Below are 16,078 nucleotides of genomic sequence, written 5' to 3' on the forward strand. Positions count from 1 at the left end.
TTTCACTTCTAAATGGAGATAAAAGGTTTAAAATACAATTAAAGAAAAGTAAAACATCATTATGAGTAAGTTCAAGTCCATGTAAAATATTAGACTCCGGTTTGAATACAGAGAAAAGATTATAAAGCAGGGAGCTAATTGGTACTTGGAGTGGGTCAAAACAAAGACTTCAAAGGGGAAAAGTAAACAGAACAGAAAACAAAACTAAAGACAAAATTTCCTTATATCACAATTTTACTTTCAACTGATTGCTATGTGTTTTCTTTATTTTGAATCCAAAGATACTCTGTGTCTAGTGTGGCAGCTCCAGGTCACCACGACAGGATTCCCAGAGTAACTTAAAATGAGATTAGGCCCACAACTGATTGTGCCAGATGTTCTACCTCTGACAGTAACACCAGGGTACGTTATAGAAAGGCATGGCCATATTCCCTCAATTCAACTTCAAAATTTTAAGGATATAGTTAAGAAAGAGGGTACCTAGGACCAGCTTGTAAAGCAAAAAAACATCTAGGAAATTTGACTTCAAAATTTTTCTTATTTTTATAGGCATAAAAGTAAGGTGAGCTATTCAAAATAAATCAGGGTATACTAGAATGTTAATTTATTATCTCAGGAATTAAAAATAAACTCACTCTTTTAATTTCCAAAAAAATATTAACTATCATAAGCTTTTTGGGTTTTTTTAGGGTCTTCGTGTGTATTAATTCTATTACATGCAGTATTAATTTCAATAAAAATAGTTAAGTCTGGATTTTATAGTCGACTTGTCAAAAAGTTTGTTTCAGTAGAAATAGTTCCCAAGGTGCAAAAGTCACATTAATGAAATTCAATCTTAAAACTGCACTAAGGGGTCGGCCCGGTGGCTCAGGCGGTTGGAGCTCCATGTTCCTAACTCCAAATGCTGCCAGTTCGATTCCCACATGGGCCAGTGGGCTCTCAACCACAAGGCTGCCAGTTCAATTCCTCGACTCCCGCAAGGGATGGTGGGCTCGGCCCCCTGCAACTAAGATTGAACACGGCACCTTGAGCTGAGCTGAGCTGCCTCCCAGATGGCTCAGATGGTTGGAGCACGTCCTCTCAACCACAAGGTTGCCGGTTCGACTCCTGTAAGGGATGGTGGGCTGCGCCCCTTGCAACTAGCTACAGCAACTGGACCTGGAGCTGAGCTGCGCCCTCCACAACTAAGACTGAAAGGACAACAACTTGAAGCTGAACGGCACCCTCCACAACTAAGATTGAAAGGGCAACACTTAACTTGGAAAAAAGTCCTGGAAGTACACACTGTTCCCCAATAAAGTCCTGTTCCCCTTCCCCAATAAAATCTTAAGAAAAAAAAAAAAAAAACTGCGCTAAAACCAAAAGTTGTACAGCTACTGGGATGAGTTCGAAGAAAGCCTTTTTCTCTGCTGAAGAGTATCACACAAAATTTCAAAATATCTCAAGATTTACTCCAATGCATATGAGTATGGTGCAATAAAGATTTTTACTCAGTAACATAGGCTGCCGTTTTCTTTGACACAAACTTGCAGACGCCACAAGACATTTTATTCAACAGATCTACTTGGTACAATTAAATAAGAAATATACTTTGCTGACAAGCAAAACCATTTGTAAAAATTGCAGGCTGGAAGAAGCACTGACACTGTGGCATCTTCTGTGTCATTCCAATGCACTCCTACGAGTCAAAAAGAGCAGAACATGGACACAAAGGCAAGAAAAACAAATGTGGCTACCCAGGAAGCGAATTTCTAATATTAATAGAAAGTCAAAGCTGCTCTAAATTATAGACAGTAAAAAATTAGTAATTCCTATTTTGGGGTTACAACACACAAATAACACTTACTAATGGTTTTGCAGGTGAGAGCAAAACTTCAATAAATGACAAAGCTAATTTGGGTTGGCTTCTCCAAGAGGATGATAAAATATATAGTATTATCTAATTCTATCTATAGCGGTTTGGGCAGGCCAGTTGGCTCAGTTGGTTAGAGCACAGTGCTCTTAACAACAATGTTGCTGGTTCGATCCCCACATGGGCCACTGTGAGCTGCGCCCTCCACAACTAGATTGAAACAACTACTTGACTTGGCGCTGATGGGTCCTGGAAAAACACACTTAAAAAAAATAAATACATAGGTTCAAAATGGTTATAGAATAAAGATATATTTATGAAATTAGAGAGCATTATTACCTACATATATAAACTAAGAGTTACTACAAGCAAAATTTTAAAAGACACAGTGTTGTAACTAAAGGGTAGGAGGGAGAGGGGTGATCCTCAGACCTCAAGCTCCAAAGGTCAGCCATGGTATGAAGTAATGTAAACAAAGCATAGAGCTTGTTTTCCTTATTATTTCCCATAAAAGCTTTAGTTATCTCCTTCCACTTCATCTAAACGGAAAAAAAAAAATAAATATATATATATATATATATATATATACACACACACACACATATATATATATATTATACACACACACCACACACACTCACACACACACACACACACACACACACACACACACACACACAGAGGGGGCCAAAAAAATGTATACACATTTTAAGAAAGGAAAAAACTGTATCAATTGTAATATTCAATATATACCGATACCAAATGATGAAAGCAAGTCACGTTTGACTTCCGCAATTACAAGAGCTGGCTCAAAGTGGTTACCATCAGCAATCAGACTCTTCTGATTATGGCAATCTACTGCTTGAGCACAGATAACATCTCTTCTAATGTGTATACATTTTTTTGGCATCCCCAGTGTGTGTGTGTGTGTGTGTGTGTGTGTGTGTGTACATCCCCAGGTTTCTTTCTGTTCCCAGGGTTTCTAAAACATTAAGCTTGGAGGACCTGTCCAAAACATCCCTAGACCTAAATGGATAATTTCAGCAGATTGGACACAGTCCAAAGGGATCACCCCTTACCTTTTCCCTAGAAATGTAGCCTCTGAAGCGACAGCTTAATATTTGATGATTCTTTTAACAACATTTCACTGCATGAACTCTGTCTACAGCACAAGATTAAAATGCAGGCCTCAGGTTTTAACTTGTACATTATATATAAAGCAACATTAAAATTTTTTATTATATCTTAAGACAAAACGATGTTTTACCCTCAAAGCTTTCTTCAAAAATTTTATTTCATTTAGCTGTCTTACTATTTCTTAATTCTTGAGGATTTTAGACATTTAGGTACTTCTATCTTTAATTGGTAATTAAGTTTCTTACCTTTTAAATGATGTATGTCTGCCATCTGATATGATATGTTGTTCTGTAGTTTTACCTGAAAAAAAATTAAGTTTCCATTTTACTAAAGAATATACTTTTGCTCATATTTACTTTTTATTCATATTCACTTTGAGGTTGATCAGAAATATGAAAGAAAAATCCTTATTATGCATATACCACCTCTTTCCAAAAAGAATTAAGAGATTAATTCTAATTTTTTAAAATAAAAGTTTATTGGGGTGACAATTGTTAGTAAAGTTACATAGATTTCAGGTGTACAATTCTGTATTACATCATCTATAAATCCCATTGTGTGTTCACCACCCAGAGTCAGTTCTCCTTCCATCACCATATATTTGATCCCCTTTACCCTCATCTACCAAACCCCGCCCCCCTTACCCTCTGGTAACCACTAAACTATTGTCTGTGTCTATGAGTTTTTGTTTCTCATTTGTTTGTCTCGTTCTTTTGTTGTTTTTGCCTTATATACCACATATCAGTGAAATCATATGGGTCTCTGCTTCTTCTGTCTGACTTATTTCGCTTAGCATTATAATCTCAAGATCCATCCATGTTGTCACAAATGGTCCTATTTCATCTTTGCTTACCGCCGAATAGTATTCCATGGTGTATATATACCACAACTTCTTTATCCATTCATCTATCGAAGGACATGTTGGTTGTTTCCATGTCTTGGCAACCGTAAATAAAGCAGCAATGAACATTGGAGCATAAGTGTCTTTATGGATAAATGTTTTCAGATTTTTTGGGTAGATACCCAGGAGAGGGATTGCTGGGCCACACGGTACTTCTATTTTTAATTTTTTGAGGAACCTCCACACTGCCTTCCATAACGGCTGCACCAGTCTGCATTCCCACCACCAGTGTATGAGGGTTCCTTTTTCTCCACAGCCTCTCCAACACTTGTTACTATTTGTCTTGTTGATGACAGCCATTCTGACTGGGGTGAGGTGATAGCTCATTGTGGTTTTTATTTGCATTTCTCTGATGATTAGTGATGTTGAGCATTTTTTCATATGTCTATTTGCCATTTGTACATCCTCTTTGGAGAAATGTCTCTTTAGGTCGTCTGCCCATTTTTCAATTGGGTTGTTTATTTTTTTGTTGTTGAGTTGCATAGAGTTCCTTGTATATTTTGGATATTAGCCTCTTATCGGAGGCACTGTTTGCAAAAATCTTCTCCCATTCAGTTGGTTGCCTCTTTATTTTGTCGATGTTTTCTTTTGCTGTGCAGAAGATTTTAAGTTGGATATAGTCCCATTCATTTATTTTAGCTTTTACTTCCCTTGCCTTTGGAGTCAAATTCATAAAACGCTCTTTGAAGCCAAGGTCCGTAATTTTAGTACCTATGTTTTCTTCTATGCAGTTTATTGTTTCAGGTCTTATGCTTAAGTCTTTGATCCATTTTGAATTAATTTTGGTACATGGTGACAGATAGCAGTCCAGTTTCATTCTTTTGCACGTGGCTTTCCAATTCTCCCAGCACCATTTATCGAAGAGGCCGTCTTTTCTCCATTGTATGTTTTTTGCTTCTTTGTCAAAAATTATCTGTCCATATATATGTGGTTTTATTTCTGAGTTCTCAATTCTATTCCATTGGTCTACGTGTCTGTTTTTCTGCCAATTCCATACTGTTTTGATTATAGTTGCCCTGTAGTACAAGCTAAAGTCAGGGAGTGTGATACCTCCAGCATTGTTCTTTTTTCTTAAGATTGCTTTGGCTATTCGGGGTCTTTTATGGTTCCAAACAAATCTGATGATTTTTTGTTCTATTTCTTTAAAAAATGCCATTGGGATTTTGATGGGGATTGCATGAAATCTTTATATTGCTTTGGGTAATATGGCCATTTTAACTATGTTGATTCTTCCAATCCATGAGCACAGAATGTCTTTCCATTTCTTTGTGAATTCTTCAATTTCTTTTAAAAATGTCTTGTAGTTTTCAGCATATAGGTCTTTCACATCCTTGATTAAGTTTATTCCTAGGTATTTTATTCTTTTTGCTGAAATTGCAAAGGAATTTTTTTTTTTAATTTCTTTTTCTGAGATTTCATTGTCAGTATATAGGAATGCAGTGGATTTTTGTACATTGATTTTGTAGACGGCAACTTTACTGTATTCCTTGATTGTTTCTAATAGCTTTTTGGTAGAGTCTTTAGGGTTTTCTATATATAGCATCATGTCATCTGCAAAGAGTGACAATTTAACTTCTTCATTCCCAATTTGGATGCCTTTTATTTCTTTCTCTTCCCTGATTGCTCCGGCAAGGACTTCCAACACTGTTGAAAAGCAGAGGTGATAGAGGACAGCCCTGTCGTGTTCCTGAACGTAGAGCAAAAGGCTTCAGTTTTTCACCATTAATTATGAGATTAGCTGAGGGTTTGTCATATATGGCCTTTATTATGTTAAGGTATTTTTCTTCTATACTTTTTTTTTTTTTTTAAAGATTTTATTGGGGAAGGGGAACAGGACTTTATTGGGGAACAGTGTGTACTTCCAGGACTTTTTTTCCAAGTCAAGTTGTTGTCCTTTCAGTCTTAGTTGTGGAGGGCGCAGCTCAGCTCCAGGTCCAGATGCTGTTGCTAGTTGCAGGGGGCACAGCCCACTATCCCTTGCGGGAGTCGAACCAGCAACCTTGTGGTTGAAGGATGCATTCCAATCAACTGAGCCATCCGGGAGCTCAGCAGCAGGTCAGCTCAAGGTGCCGTGTTCAATCTGAGTTGCAGGGGGCGCTGCCCACCATCCCTTGCGGGACTCAAGGAATTGAACTGGCAACCTTGTGGTTGAGAGCCCACTGGCCCATGTGGGAATCGAACCGGCAGTCTTCGGAGTTAGGAGCACGGAGCTCTAACTGCCTGAGCCACCGGGCCGGCCCCTATACCTATTTTATTAAATGTTTTAATCATAAATGGATGTTGTATCTTGTCAAATGCTTTTTCTGCATCAACTGATATAATGATATGATTTTTGTCCTTTATTTTGTTTATGTGATGTATCACATTGATGGATTTGTGTATGTTGAACCATCCTTTTACACCTGGGATGAACCCCACTTGGTCCTGATGAATAATCTTTCTAATGCATTGCTGCATTCGATTTGCTAGAATTTTGTTTAGAATTTTTGCATCTGTATTCATCAGAGATATTGGTCTGCAGTTCTCTTTTTTCTGTTGTCCTTACCAGGTTTTGGTATCAGGGTAATGTTGGCTTCATAAAATGAGTTAGGGAGTACTGTCTCTTCTTCAATTTTTTGGAAGAGTTTGAGCAGGATTGGTGTTAGATCCTCTTTGAAGGTTTGGTAGAATTCACTAGTGAACCCATCTGGTGGTCCCAGACTTTTGCTTTGGGGAAGGTTTTGGATGACTGATTCAATTTCATTACTGGTGATTGGTCTGTTTAGATTTTACAGTTCTTCATGGTTCAGCCTAGGAAGGCTATATGTTTCTAAGAACTTGTCCATTTCTTCTAGGTTATTGAATTTGGTGGCATATAGTCCTTCATAGCATTCTTGGATGATCCTTTGTATTTCTGTGGCATCCGTGATAACTTGCCCTTTTTCATTCCTGATTTTGTTTATCAGCGTCTTCTCTCTTTTTATCTTAGTAAGCCTAGCCAAGGGTTTGTCAATTTTGTTAATCTTTTCAAAGAACCAGCTCTTTGTCACATTAATTTTTTCTATTGTCTTTTTGTTCTCTATTTCATTTAGTTCTGCTCTGATTTTTATTATTTGCTTTCTCCTGCTAAACAAATGAAACCAAGGGGACTTTATTGGGGAACAGTATGTACTTCCAGGACTTTTTTTTTTTCGAAGTCAGGTTGTTGTCCTTTAAATCTTAGTTGTGGAGGGTGCCATTTAGCTTCAAGTTGTTGTCCTTTCAGTCTTAGTTGTGGAGGGCACAGCTCAACTCCAGGTCCAGTTGCCGTTGTTAGTTGCAGGGGGCGCAGCCCACAATCCCTTGCGGGAGTTGAGCCAGCAACCCTGTCATTGAGAGGATGCGCTCCAACCAACTGAGCCATCTGGGAGCTCAGCAGCAGCTCAGCTCAAGGTGCCATGTTCAATCTTTAGTTGCAGGGGGCGCTGCCCACCATCCTCTGCAGGACTCGAGGAACTGAACTGGCAACCTTTTGGTTGAGAGCCCAACGCTCCAACCAACTGAGCCATCTGGGAGGCAGCTCAGCTCAAGGTGCCGTGTTCAATCTTAGTTGCAGGGGGCGGAGCCCACCATCCCTTGTGGGACTCGAGGAGTTGAACCGGCAACCTTGTCACTGAGAGCCCACTGGCCCATGTGGGAATCGAACTGGCAGCCTTTGGAGTTAGGAGCACGGAGCTCCAATCGCCTGACAAACCGGGCTGGCCCTACTCTCCCCCTTTTTATGTTTTGGTTGCCACAAATTGTCCCTGTTGATGGTGGTCAAATAGCCTCCTTTAGTATTTCTTGTAGTGCAGGTTGTGTATTAGAAAATTCCCTCAGTTTCTGTATGTCTGGAAAGATCTTTATTCCTCCTTCGTATCTAAAGCGTATCTTTGCTGGGTATATTATTCTTGGCTCATAACTTCTCTTTCAATAGTTTGAGTATTTGGTTCCACTCACTCCTGGTTTGTAGAGTTTCTGCTGAAAAATCTGATGATAATCTAATGGGCTTTCCTTTGTAGGTTACCATCTTCTTTTCCCTGGTTGCCTTCAGGATTCTTTCTTTCTCGTTGATTTTTGACAGCTTCAATACAATGTGCCTTGGAGAAAGCCTGTTGGGATTGAGGTAATTAGGTGTTCTATTTGCTTCTTGGATTCGAGGATCCAGTTCTTTCCACAAGTTTGGGAAGTTCTCGACTATTTGTTCGAATCTACTCTTTGTTCCCTTCTCTCTTTCTTCTCCTTCTGGTATGCCCATTATTCTTATATTGCTCTTTCTGATGGAGTCAGAAAGTTCTTATAGAGTTCTTTCATTTCTTTTAAGTCTCAAGTCTCTTTCTTCTTTCATCCGTGTCATTTCTAGGTTTCTATCTTTGATGTCACTGATTCTTTCCTCCATCTGCTCAACTCTACTACCTAAACTGGCTACTTCATTCTTCATTTCTTCTATTGAGTTCTTAATCTCCAGAAATTCTATTTGGTTCTTTTTTAAAATTTCAATCTCTTTGGCAAAATGTTCATGTTGTTCTTTGATTGTGTTTCTGAGTTCATTAAACTGCCTTTCTGTATTTTCTTGCATCTTGTTGCATTTTTTCAGAACTGCAATCTTGAATTCTCTGTCATTTAAGTCACATATTTCCATATCTTTAAGTTCATTTTCTGGAGACTTTTCACTTTCTTTATGAGCTGTCTTGTTGCCTTGGTTATTCATGGCAATTAATGATTTATTATTTCTCTTCCTAGACATCTACAGGAGTGGCTTCTGCAACAGGTTGATAGGAAGAGGTCTTTCTTTTGTTTTTCAGTACGTGTTGGTAGAATGTTTTATTTCCTCTCCGACTGCAGCCGTTTTTTCTCTCTCACACTGTAGTGCTATGTTTTCTCTGCACTATTCCAGCTTCTCACACAATGGGGGGATTCCCTGGAAGGTGGGCTTTTCCTCTGTTAACAGTTCACCTGGTTCACAGGGCACCGCGTTCCTGGAGTATGCAGAGAGCTTTTGAAGTTCCCAAGCTCTTCCTGCACTGGATTCAGAGCCTGTGTCAGCAGTTCTGTTTACTCCTGCAGGGATCCACCCAGATAGGTGGGGTCAGGGGTGGGGTGAGTTGTGAGAGGTGGCCTAGAACAATGGCGGCAACCACCACCACAGCCGGTCCTGCTTCCACAGCTCCCTCCCCTTTGTCGGAACTAGTTGGGCTGTGAATCTGTGTCTGCGGACCACAGTTTTCAGAACTGCAAATATTCTGTTCTTTTGATCTGACACTGCTACTGTTCCGCTTCTAGCACTGGGCAGGTGGGGACGGGGCGAGCTCTGGGAGGGTAGGGAGGTGGTGACTCGTCTCAGTGCCTAAGGCTTCCATTCTCTGTGGCAGTGAGGGCTTACACCACCGTTTTCAGCCTTCTTCCCTCAGTCCTTGCTCTGAGGTCTCTGCCGTGAGTGTTGGGTTCAGCCGTGTTATATGCTGTCCTCTCAGCCCTGTGGGCCATGTAGCCCTAGCAATCCGAGTTCTTCCCTTTCCCGCAGCTGCGGTAGTCCCTGGATGCAGCAAGCTCGGAGCACTGATCTAGGTCTGTGTCCTGCGCCCGTGGCTGTCTCTGCACTTTTCCCTTCCCTCCTCCCCTGCTCGCGCGATTTTCCCACCTTTAGGTGAATTCAGTAATGAGACTCTTCATCTTGCCTGTCTGCTGTGCAGGGAGTCCTTTGTGGAGTTATAGTTTTTCAATTTGTTGTAAATTCCAGGGGAGATTTCCAGAGGCTCACTTCACGCCGCCATTTTGATGACGTCCTGCTTAATTCTAATTTTCTAATACTCATTTTAAATTTGCACAAGAATACTAATTTTACTTAATATATAGTACAACTTTAAAAGTTTTAAAGTTTGAGCTAAATATTGCTTAATGGTATGTGTTTTCAAAATCTTACCAGAAGAGACCTCTTACGAACTCTCTATTAAAAAAATTGCTTGAATCAATTAATGTCAAATCAAAAGTAATTAATGTTTATCAAGCTTCCATAAAATGACAGGTATTACATAGGACTCATAGCTGAGGTCACTGTACTCTGGGAGTAGGAGACTACAGCTATATTTCAGATGAGAAAAAATGTTGGTCTATCCCAGGGGTGGGCACACTATTACCTGTGAGCCGAATCTGGCTTGCTGCCTGTTTTTGTAAGAAAGGCAAGCTAAAGATGGTTTTTACAATTTTTTAAGGGTTGGGGGGGGGTAAAAAAAATAAAGAAAAATATTTCATGAATCATATGAAATTCAAATTTCAATGTCTGTTTTAAATAATCTGATGGAAAACAGCCACATCCATTCATTTATGTCTATGGCTGCTTTGGACCTACAGTGATTGTGACAAAGACCATATGGCCTGCAAAGCCTAAAGTATTTACTATTTGGCCATTTACAGAAAAAATTTGCTAACAGAATTACAACAGAGAGATAGATATATGTGAGAGCTATTAAAGGGGAAGAATGAATATCTTGCTGATTGATTAGCTATAGGGGTAAAAGAAGAAACATCAAGGATGATGTTTACATTTCTAAAGTAGGGGGACTAGATGAGTAAGATTGTAATATTCCATAATAGGGCAGCAGGAGAAACGACTTGGGGTGGAAGAGAAAAGTGGGGAGATGATTTTTTTCAGATTTGAACCTGTTGAATATGAGGCACCTTTGACATACCCAAGAAGAGATCTTCAGTAGGCAGTTAGATAAGTGGGTTGAGCTCAGGCATTGATTTGAGAGTCATTAGGATAGAAATGACAATTGAAACCACAGGAATGAGATCACTAATGCAAAGCTGAAGAAGCAACAGGAAAAACTAACAGCAACAGCTATGAGATCAGTTCATCACTAAGAACTGTTCACCAATAACTTCTAATTAGCCTGTGTTTACATTCTTTCCCACTTCCGTTATTTTCATGATCCATTGTTTTTGGCACTGTTTTGCCCCTCCAAAGAACATACTATCCTTTATTCTTGTTTTCAAAATGTTTACATCCATTTTATGATGCTATTCCAGCTTCTCTGTACTCTATTTCAAACTTGGTTTTGAAATCACTAGAGAGATGCTATTCTTGAATACAGGGCTATGTATGAGTGGCCTCAGCTTTTTTGGAATGTCTCTTTCATATCCTTATACACTTTAAAAACTTTTAAGGGACGAGGTGAAATTCAATCTACAGACTACAAAAATATTTAAGGGTTATATGGGCAGTATTGCTTTATTTTTATCGCTTTAATTTTCTCTTCAATCTTTATTGAGAATGGAGACACTGATCCCCGTGGCTCATATACATATAAAATCCTCACATTTCAACAGCTGCTCTGGAACAATATATTTTACATGGTATTAAAGAGAAAATCATAGCGTGTCTAAATAAAAGCCTTTTCTTAATCCAAGCATAATGTATTTATTTCCCACCCTTTTCCTTTGCCATGTAAGGATTTTTCAGTTAGCTTCTCAGACCCCCTTATAGCATATTATTCCCTTGGACTCTCATGTTCTCTGTTATTCCTGTCAATCTTTCCAGCAGGATTCTCAGAAAAATCTTATATTTAATATTAGTATCATCAGCAAGTACCAGTTCTCTCACTTCCTATTAACACTAGTTTTATTGTGCTAGTTATATCACCTTCCATATAAGCTCAGACAATTAAGTTCAGGAACTCAGCCTAGAGAAAGTGCTACATATCTCATTGCTGAATATCACCATGGTCACCTTCGAAGTACTCACCTTGGGAAGCTATGCACTGATGCCAGCACCTAGTCAACCCTTCAAAGAAACTGTGGAACTCTTTTTCTGGAATGGACATCAGAGCTGTCATCGTATTACCCTTGATGTCCTGAATGTCATCAAAATGTCTTCCTTTCAATATTTCCTTTATCTTCGGGTAAAGAAAGAAATCACTGGGGGCCAGGATCAGGTGAGTAGGGAGGGTGTTCCAAAACAGTTATTTGTTTACTGGCTAAAAACTCCCTCACAGACAGTGCTGTGTGAGCTGGTGCATGGTTGTGATGCAAGAGCCATGAATTATTGGTGAAAAGTTCAGGTCATGTAACTTTTTCACACAGCCTTTTCAGCACTTCCAAATAGTAAACTTGGTTAACTGTTTGTCCAGTTGGTACAAATTCATAATGAATAATCCCTCCCTCTGATATCAAAAAAGGTTAGTAACATTGCTGCAACAAGTTCCCGAACTTAACTGTCAGACCTCGGGTGTGTGTGTGTGTGTGTGTGTGTGTGTGTGTGTGTGTGTGTGTAGAGAGAGAGAGATTGATTGGTTTACAAACAGCTTCATACCCTTGCCTAATTTACATCTATGGTCAGTCAGACTCTAACCTAGATTCTGGTATAATTCTACAAAAACGTATATTGTTCAAAATGTGTTCCCTGGCCCCAGAGTCTATTGGGAAGAACCTCATATTCAGTCCTTTCAAAAACATACATTCTTTTATCACTTGCAGTCTTATTTCCAATAAGACCTTCACCTTGTTTCTTTTCTACCCCCAGTGTTTATCAGAAATGAGAATTTCATGAGAACAGAAACTGTGTCTCACTCATCCCTGTGTGTCCATCATGTAGCCTGACACCAATGAAAACTCAATGTTTGCTGAATGACTCCCTAGACCTTTATGTTCCATAGTCTTTGTACTACATACTCTCCTACCTGTACTTTATCCGTATCTGTATAATTCTAATTATCCTTCAAGACTTCTGAACTCGCTCATTTACGTCCCCTTGTTATTAACTTCAATGCCATAGGCTTTACCTCTCCCTTTCTGTAATTCTTGTTTCTCTCGGATTTGGAGTCCATCTATAATAGGCCGATTATCCATGCTCTCTTTGGCTGTTTCCATGTTAATCCCTTAAAATATGTTTACTATCCTTCTTGAGACCTCTTGCTTTTTTTCTCTCTTCTGAGGCATGTGCTCTTTATCTCTCTTTTTCAGTAAGAATTATCTTCTCCTGATATTTTCCTATAGCACTTCTTGCTCATCCTCAGCTATTTCATCTATTTTCCACTAATCTTTCTTCCTCCAATACCTAAAACTTAACCTTTATATTTCTATTGCCTCTTTCTGAAGCTCTTTTAATGCTTTCCCAATCCCACATGGCTACTCTGAATTAATTTTGGCAGCTGTTACCAGCTCAATTGCTCTGTTTCTTTGTTCATTCAGGGACCTTGAAAACGGCTCAGCTGTGCATGCTTCACTTTCAGTATGACCTGTTCTTGGGCAGTCAGCACATGGATGACCATCAATCCCAAAGGTTACATACAATGGGCTTTTTACAGATGTCATTTCTGGCTCCCGTTTCTCCACGCCAGAAGCATTTTCCTGATTATATCTCACATTCAGATGATTTCTAGAGACAATTTTATTTTCTGTAACATAACTGCCAAACCTCACTGATGCTCAGAATCACCTGGGGAGCTTTAAGAAATATAAATCCTTGCCTTCCCCACCCATTCCAGTGATTCAGTAGCCTGGGGATGGTCCCAGGAATCTTTATTTTTTTAAAAAGCTCAAGTGATTGTGATAAACAGTCAGGTTTAGCGATTCCTCTACATACAGATCGACAGTATGTCTTTGGGTGGCACAAAGACATACAGCTGGATCAAAATGGAATATCATTAATAATAACTAATGGGTATTAAATCTTTATTTTGTGCCAGTATTGTGCTAAGTATTTTACAAGTATCACTGCATTTAATCCTCACGACCACCCTATGAGATGGGCTCTCCATTTTACAGATGAGGAAACTGTGGCTTCTAGCATACGCCTTGTCGTGCGGGAGACCCTGCTCGCTGCGCCATTTGTCATGCAGGGAGTCATCAGGCGGGGCAGCCTGCGGGGTCTCTGGTCCCGCTCCCCACACAAGAACGCAGGATATGGTGAGGCCAAAAAGGAACACCCACGGAGCCATAGGTAGGGGGGGTCATACCACTATGGTCTCAGTGGAGGCTGGGCCCACCGACGTACGACCTGCCGTCTGCCTTTCCGCCAACCGACTGACCGACTCTCCTCCACTCTCCTCAACTCTGTTCTTCTGCTCTCTTCCGCTCTCCTCGGCTCCTCGGCAATCCTCGGCAATCCTCGGCTGTCCTCGGCTCTCCTCCGTAGCCGCAGCAGTTATACCAGCGGCCAATTGGCTAACCAGCCACAGCCCACGGCCAATCAGCCACAGCTGATGGCCATCCACCACCCGAGCCAGCACCTTTCCATGTGAGGCCGAGAGCCTGTAAACTACTTTCTGGGGCTCTGTCCCCACATGCCTACAGTAGGTTCTGGGTATTTCCCAAACAGTCCCCGACCAGAGTTTGTGTGCTCATGACCATTGTGAATATACTAGGTCAAGCAGGTGATTAACCTCGTTTTCTTACTACTCGTATATTGCACACATATTATTCAGTCAACATTCCAAGCACACCTGCAACTTTTATTTGATCTGTTAAAGAAGTAGTCTCTCTTGAAGCAAGTTTTAGTTTAAGCAAGAGCCAGTTCCATTTTTAAAGAGAATAAGCAAAGTCTTTGGTCTTGGTTGGCTGTAATGAATCACCACAAAGTTTTTTTTATTCACCCGTTCACTTTTATTCAATTAGTCATTTAAAAAGCATTTACTGAGTATTCAGTACGTGCTAGGCCTGAGGATACAGTATTTGGTCTTGGTCTGTGTCGTGCAGGGTGGCCTGCGGGGTCTCATCTCCCACTCCCCACATAAGAATGAAGGATGTGGCCAGGCCAAAAAGAACACCCACGGAACCGTAGAGAGGGGAGTCATACCACTATAGTCTCACTGGAGGCTGGAGCTACACGACGTGCATCCTGCTGTCCACTTTTCTGCCTGCCAACTGACGGACAACTCCAACCAGCGCAGCCACAGCAGTTATATCAGTGGCTAATTGCCTAACTGGTTACAGCTGACAGCCAACTAGCCACAGCTGACGGCCATCTACTACCCGAGCCAGCACCTTACGTGAGGCTGAAAGCCTGGAAACTGCTCTCTGGGCCTCTGTCCCCACAGGTGGAGAGGCTGTTCCTAGAGAAAGGATGAACCTTTATCAAAATTATAACAAAAAGGAAAGACATGTGGGTAGAAATGTAGGTATGCCTGCTGACTTGGTAGTGAAACTTTTATCAAATCCTGTCCAATTCTTGGCCAAGCTTGAGATAGAGCATCTGTTGGGCTTGAGGAAGAAGAGGAGTTGAGAAGGTGGTGGGGGAAGTCTGAGGAAGGTAGAAGTTTGAAAGTTGTTGGAATGGTCATGTTGACTACAGAAATATACTTTGTAAGGTGCTGTTGAAAACCCTGTTGGGATAGCTGATCTATAAGTACTAGTCTGGTTATATGATTTTCTCCAGCTGTGATTGAAATAGGCATGTAAAAGAGAAAATAATGGCAAGAAACTAAAGTGAATTTTAGCTCAATAGGGAGTGTAGGAACGGAGTCCCAGAGAGCAGTTTCCAGGCTCTCTGCCTCACGTGGAAAGGTGCTGGCTCAGTTATTAGATGGCCATCAGCTGTAATCAGATGGCCATCCACTGTGGCTGGGTGGCCATCAGCTGTAACCAATTAGGCATTAGCCACTAATATAACTGCTGGGGCTACGCTAGCAAGCACGGATTGTGGCTAGCAAGTGTGGTTAGCAAGCGGATTGTGGATTGCCAATCATGTTGATCCTACTTCCTGTGTCTCCCCTGGCCGCCAAGGAGACTGGGGTGCAGGAAGAACCCTTGTTGGGGTACTGGCAGATGTTTGCTTTTGTGTCTCGACCAGCTGCCATCAAGAATATGTGGTATGACTCCACTATCTATGGCTCCGTTGTTGTTCTTTTTTGGCCTCACTATATCCTGCCTTTTTGTGTGGGGAGTGGGAGCTAAGACCCTATTTTACAGGGAGGAAAAGTAAAGAATGAACAGGGCTGCTGGAAAGGGAGAAGGAAAAGAACAGCGGTCCAGATGAAGTTGACAAAGTATACTTTGTTCAGCAGTTCTAATCTCTTTTTTGATATATTCTTCCACTAATATGGAAGTTTGAGGTTTACAAACTTTAAATTTCAAGGATTTGAAGTCCTGTCAGGTTTATGTTAGAATGAATTAATAATCAAGGCCTTTGTTAGTCATTAGTGTTGGCAAATAGTCCTAGTTCTCATCCCAGGCACTTTGTAGCAGAGGTCCCC

The 16,078-nt window shown here is 40.5% G+C and overlaps 1 protein-coding gene across 2 annotated transcripts in view; it reads right to left on the reverse strand.

Moving 5' to 3' along the window:
* GOLM2 (golgi membrane protein 2) overlaps positions 1-16,078 on the reverse strand; it is a 97,820-nt gene that overhangs the window by 63,382 nt on the left and 18,360 nt on the right. For both annotated transcript variants that reach the window (XM_019725322.2, XM_019725321.2), the window contains exon 2: positions 3,235-3,289. In XM_019725322.2, the coding sequence (XP_019580881.2) occupies positions 3,235-3,289 (55 nt within the window). The remainder of the gene's footprint in view (positions 1-3,234; positions 3,290-16,078) is intronic.

This window comes from Rhinolophus sinicus, linkage group LG03 (genome assembly GCF_036562045.2).
Source record: "Rhinolophus sinicus isolate RSC01 linkage group LG03, ASM3656204v1, whole genome shotgun sequence".
NCBI classification, from domain to species: Eukaryota; Metazoa; Chordata; class Mammalia; order Chiroptera; family Rhinolophidae; genus Rhinolophus; species Rhinolophus sinicus.